General features: G+C 26.7%; 1 protein-coding gene across 1 annotated transcript; it reads left to right on the plus strand.

Moving 5' to 3' along the window:
• The first annotated feature begins 1,109 nt into the window (after positions 1-1,109).
• Positions 1,110-6,008, plus strand: LOC145829826 (uncharacterized). The gene is made up of 8 exons (XM_082937696.1): positions 1,110-1,262; positions 2,563-2,698; positions 2,842-3,077; positions 4,074-4,197; positions 4,416-4,556; positions 4,854-4,886; positions 5,076-5,242; positions 5,667-6,008. Exons 1-8 carry the CDS (start codon positions 1,122-1,124, stop codon positions 5,763-5,765), a joined length of 1,077 nt encoding a protein of 358 aa, XP_082793822.1. The 5' UTR covers positions 1,110-1,121; the 3' UTR covers positions 5,766-6,008.

Consider the following 6,008-nt stretch of genomic DNA (forward strand, 5'->3'; position numbering starts at 1 on the left):
GTTTTTTTTTAATTTTTGTCCAAAATTTTTTACAAAATGTTAATGATTGAATCATACTCTCCTAGATACAAACGTATTGTACAAAGTCTAATTAAAAAAATCCGTAAAAGATAAAGTTAATAAAAACTTTATTTTGTAAATAATTCAGTTGCTTAGATATCTAGTCGTAGAACAAACCAAACTTCCGGAAACTTTCCTTGTTTATGACGAAAATTACATACTAAAACATTTTTTTTTTGAAAGAAGCTTCTGTAAAGTAAAAGTTGAAACTTCAGTCTATTAACAAAATAAACTTTAATGATTTCTTTTCAAATGGAAAGTGAATAGTTCTTTATAATTAAATAAAAACAGCACATAACAAACAAAAATTGATAATGTCTATAAAAATTTGTTTTTTATAATTAAATCGATAATATGAAAACTAGATGCCACAGGGACTACGTCATTTACCTAGTAGTATTAAATTACAAATACTTAAACAAATGAGCTGAACCCTGTTTTTCATAGGAAAAAATACTGTTAAGGTTTTCAGACGTAACAAAAACAATTTAAATAATTAATCAAATTTTGGTCTAATATAATACATTTTATTCTTAAATATAAAACCTTTTTTTATAATATATGTTTTGTAAATATATTCTTTTTTCAATAATACTATTCCCTGTAGAACTTTGAGACTTTTATGTCAATGAAATAAAATTAGCTAAACAACTTATTTTCCACATTAATATTTTTTCTTAACACTCATATCATGTATAAGTATTATAGTTTGTTTTTAAAAACCTATTTGTTTCTTTAAAAACGTTAGCGCACATACTTTTTTAATTTATTTTGTTTCATTGAAGCTAATTTCAGACTTGTAAATATTGAAACTTTTAAGCTCAAAGCTAAAAGTTTTTAAGCTAACAAAATATTTTTTCAATAACACAAATTATTTACTTTTTGAAAAGTTTTACTTTTTTAAATAAATGATGCTTACACCCACCATGCCAATAGCATATAGTAAAAGAAAATCTCGTATTTTTTCTAATCACTTGCGCCACCTAGAAGAGATGAAATGTGTATAAGTAGCAAATAGTTTAAAATCACTGCCATCAATACATCAACGTACTTAACCCAAGATGCAAAACAATAATTTTCTAAAAGCTTCCGAGGACGATTTTTCAAACTTGTTTGTAGACAACGATCGTAAAATTCAGCATCCGGCTAACAGTAACATTGATTATGATGTCACAAATTGGCCTGAACTCATCAAAAATCAGGTACAGTAACGTTGTATGCTTAAGACTATTAATAAAGGACTTCCATAATTGCACCTTTACTTAAAGATTTTTTAGCTAAGGTTTAGTACATCACTAATCTTTTTTTATTTTTTTCTGTTTTATAAAAATTAGTGCATTTTTATCATTTAAAATTTATTCGAATAGGAGCTTAGTTTTGATTTACGTACTTACATAGGAAGCTATCAAAAGTTTTTTATTTATTTGAACAAAAGTTCAGAATCACGCATTTACGCAAATCATTAGGATAATAATGGCAATTGAACTTTTAGTAGTTTAGAGTACCGATAATTACATTTGGAATTTTTCGCCTTTTATTGTTTAAATCTATGCTGTATTAGATAAACAAACAGTAGTATAGTTAACTACTTTACTTATTTAAAAAAAACATTTGTATAAACATTTAATATTTAATATTTAATACCAATTTAAACTCTAGAAGCAATAAGAAAAGGTTATTTAGGTATGTTTTATTATTAAAAGGTAGTTTTCATTAATGATTGAATTAAATCAGTTTTTTTTTTCTTTTAATGAATTAAAACTCTCAATATTAGTTTGTTGATAATTCAATTTAGTGACTAAGCTTTAAATATAATATGACCTTGTACACTTAAACACAACATAAAATCATTTTTATTCAAGCTTAAGTAAGTATATATATTTTCACTCAGTTAGTTTCGTTGCCGAAACTCGTATTTGATAATAAAAATATAACTTTTGTTTTTCTACACTTTGAAAAAAACAAAGCTTTCAAGTTAACTATTTTTCATGAACAGCAAAACTTACTGAAGTATTGTTTGCGTAACTTAACGTGTAAAACAATATTAAAGCACACACATGTTTGCAACAACGCATGTTATCGCGTCATAATGGCCTTGTAACAGTGTCAAAGACCCAAATGAAGAATTCTCTTATCTGTAGTTTTCGTGTTTTGTTCATCGTTTGTAAGAAAATATAGTTTTTATTGGCCAGTCCGTTTGTACTTTTGTTTTACTTATCGTAATATTTGGTTTGTTCTTAGATATAAATGTTTGGTCATCCGGCGATTGTTGACTTTTTAAATTAGTTTTAGAAACTTTCGCTGGTTTGGACTAAACTAATATTTTAATTCTAAAAATTCTTACTGAAAAACTGGCCAGTATTGTAATTTAAAACGTCCACCACCAAAAAAGAAAGACATTAATAATTTAGTGTAAAAAAATCATTAGGAAGGTAAAAAAAATAGACTATTTACTTAATAAGTTTATACTATAATTTGTTTAAAGAATTTAAAATTTAAAAGAATGAGCACCAAAAGTCTTCATCTTGCTTGAAGATGCTACCAACTTCTAATTTCAATCACAATTTCCCATCATCAACAAATCCTTCAACTTCACTCGGTAACCTCAACTTGTTCAAGCAGATGTCTACTCTAAGTGGTAAGTTTGCATTTCAATACTCGTAAATTAATTGTACTAAACTTAATTTATCTGAAAATTATTTTTTTTAATTATAACAACTGTTATGTAAACATTTTAAACTTATTGTTAATTTATTATTACCCTTGATATCTAACCATTAGAAGCCTACATAAACTGGATGAAAATGATCGAGCAGAACATGCGAGCTTACTACATGAACAGCTTCATCAACAGTCTGCAGAACAATCAACAATTTAGCAGCAGTGACAGTATCAACCCTTCATTTAACACCCAGAGCTTTTTCAGTCAACCGGGTAGAATCCCGTTCACTTTTAACCACTTAGTTCCCTACCAGGAATCAGTCAAACAAAGCTACGGTTGTGTTGATATGAGAAAAGTAAGAGATTTTATTTACGTTATAAGTTTAAACTTTTTTATTTAAAATAGATTTTTTGATTTTTTTTTTGAAATTTAAACATCTATTTTTAACTACTTAATCATATAAAGCTATATGCTACAACATGTATTAAAGAAAAAAAATTTAAAAATGATATTTTAAAAAACGTTCTTTGCTTAAGCTTTAATACTAAACCAAACTTTTTTCAACCAAAATAAGTATGTTCTAAAGTTTTACTGATATTAAATTTTTTACTTATTAAAATATTTGGTGCACTCAAGTCATTACAAATAAGTTAACGGTAAAAACAAAGTTTTGATTTTTAAAACCAGCTTAAACCAAAAAAATACCGTAAATGGAAAAAAACCAAATCAAAATAATCGTTTGTGCACTAAAAAACACTTCACTTGCGTACATAGAAAACTATCCATTTATTATAAAGTGACGAACAAACAATGTAAACGGAAAGGCAGCCAACTTTCTCTTGATAAAGTATAGTCTGCCATTGAAATATCGAAACATTCAAGTGGCAAACAAAATCGAGTTTACAATTTAGCACATTCGGTCAATTTGACAAACAGTTCGATTTACACACACAGTTGCCGGAAACGAAGAAAAATTTGTTGCAAGGAAAATTTTCACTTGTGAAACGTGCCCTGCCACCGGTGCCGTTAATTTATCTTTGCGCTCGTGAGCCTGTTTTGACATTTAGCTGGTTTCGCAACGTTTGTGCGTTTCCGACCATTGTTTTATTGAAGTTGTAAAAGAGTTTAAAAATTTATAGAAATGGAAGCCTTTAAAAGTTGTTATTTCAATTTAAAAGTTTGCATATTGTTTATTAGAAAATATATTTTTTCTTTCAATGGTCTTAGAAAGTTCCGGTTAGTGTATTGAATTCAAAAACTCGTTTTTTTAATTCTATAGAAAATTAAAACTAAACTGCGCACAATTATTTTTAGGTTTTCGCCTTATTTTGACAAATAAACAATTTTTTAGGAGAAAAAAGTTATTTCAAAAGAATACGAGTTTCACAGAACGAGCAGTCTTCCTTATCAAAAAATTAAACCACAGTGTGACACAATAGATATTAAGGAAGACATCACTAATTTACATTTCAAAGGTATTTTATGAACTATTTCAAATGAATTTTAAAACGTAAATGTTTTAAATAAGACTTATAAGTTATAATATCTGAAACTAAATATTTTAAACTGTAACTAGTATTTTCTTAAAACTTTAGTAAGTTAAACATAAAATAATCTAAAATGAGTTTTAGTTTGCTAAAGCTCTAAAACGTTATAAGTTATAAAATTTAATGAATAAATTCTTTTGTTTTAGTTGAAAGAAAACCAATTCGAAGCAAAGAAACAATAGATAATGCGTACAAAAAAAGGGGTAGTGACCATATTAAGAGACCAATGAATGCATTTATGGTCTGGGCTAAAAAAGAGAGAAAAAGCATCCTTGAAAACTTCCCGGGTATTGTTTTAGTAAAGTTTATTTTTATTTTAGGGAAACCTTAATTATTTTCGTTTCAAAGTTTGTTATTTTAGTCTTTGTGGTTGTTGAAAGTGTTGTATAATAAATATTCATTGTTGTTATCGTGACCAACTGTTTAATTTTAGTACTTTAGCTGTTTAAACTTTTAAAGTTTTTTATACTTTTTATGTACATTCAGTTGGTGACTAAAAACAAAACAGAAAATTTCAAGTTCTTTAATTATAAATTTATTACAGTTGTTTCAATTTTTCATTTACAAATTACTATAAAAAACAGATATGCACAACTCCAACATCAGCAAAATACTTGGTAAGTTTTTATTTGTTTATCTAAATGAAAAAAGTTTTATTAGAATACTTTGTAAAATACCTTTGAGTTTTCATAAAACTCATCTATGTTTATGCCATCTTAGTACAATTTTTATAAAACAATTGAACTCGTTGACAATGTGAAAATAATCAGTACATTTCTGTTTTTAGATTTTTATAATTTCGTTAGGAAACAAATGGAAATCTATGAGCAGTGAGGAAAAGAAGCCGTATTACGACGAGCAGGCCAGACTGAGCAGGGAACATTTGGAAACCTACCCCGATTACAAGTACAGACCTCGTCCCAAAAGGTGCTGCATGGTGAATGGGAAAAAGATGAAAATTTCCGAGTACAAGGTTTTAATTTGTTTTTTGTAACTCGTCATGTTTAGTTTTAAATTGTTTTTGGAAGTTTTTTGAATAACTTATGTAACTACAAACTGTTTATTTTATTGTGCTATTTTTAAAAAGTATTATTTATGTGGATTTTTTTTTTTGAAGAGGCAAGATTGTTAAAACTAAAATACAAATTGCATTAAAGAGCTTTCTAAACTTTACATTAAGTTCTAAATTTATCGTCAATTTATGATTTCTTTTAGTTGTTGATGCTGATTTTTCATAAAAGAATAATTAAACTACTGTAGAGCTTGTACAACGCATACCTATTTACAACCAGTAATAAACAATAAATATCTTTAACGTAAGCTTAGACTAAATATCTAAAATCAAGTTTTGAAGTTTTATTTAATAACAAAAAACTAACATGAAGTATTTCGTACAGCAACTGTTGCGTCAGAAACGAGAAAAGATAGCTGCTGAAGGATCTAGAAAAGAATTGAGCGAAACAAAAAAGTTACTTCCTAGCCAGCAATTTCAATGAGCTTGCTATTGATAAAATATTGATAATAAAGCAGAATTTATTTTGCGTTTAAACGTTCTTTCAATTTACTAGTTTTGAACTTAGTTTTAATTATAATATTAACAGCATTTAAAAGTTTAAAACACCTATATTAATTTAATTAATTAAATTTATAATTGAATTGATACTTCAGCCATACGAAAATTAGAACATGACAACATGAAAACATTCAAAATCGTTTTAATTATGTCTATAATGTTGTTT

The sequence above is a fragment of the Thalia democratica genome, chromosome 2 (assembly GCF_965202585.1).
Source record: "Thalia democratica chromosome 2, ktThaDemo2.hap1.1, whole genome shotgun sequence".
NCBI classification, from domain to species: Eukaryota; Metazoa; Chordata; class Thaliacea; order Salpida; family Salpidae; genus Thalia; species Thalia democratica.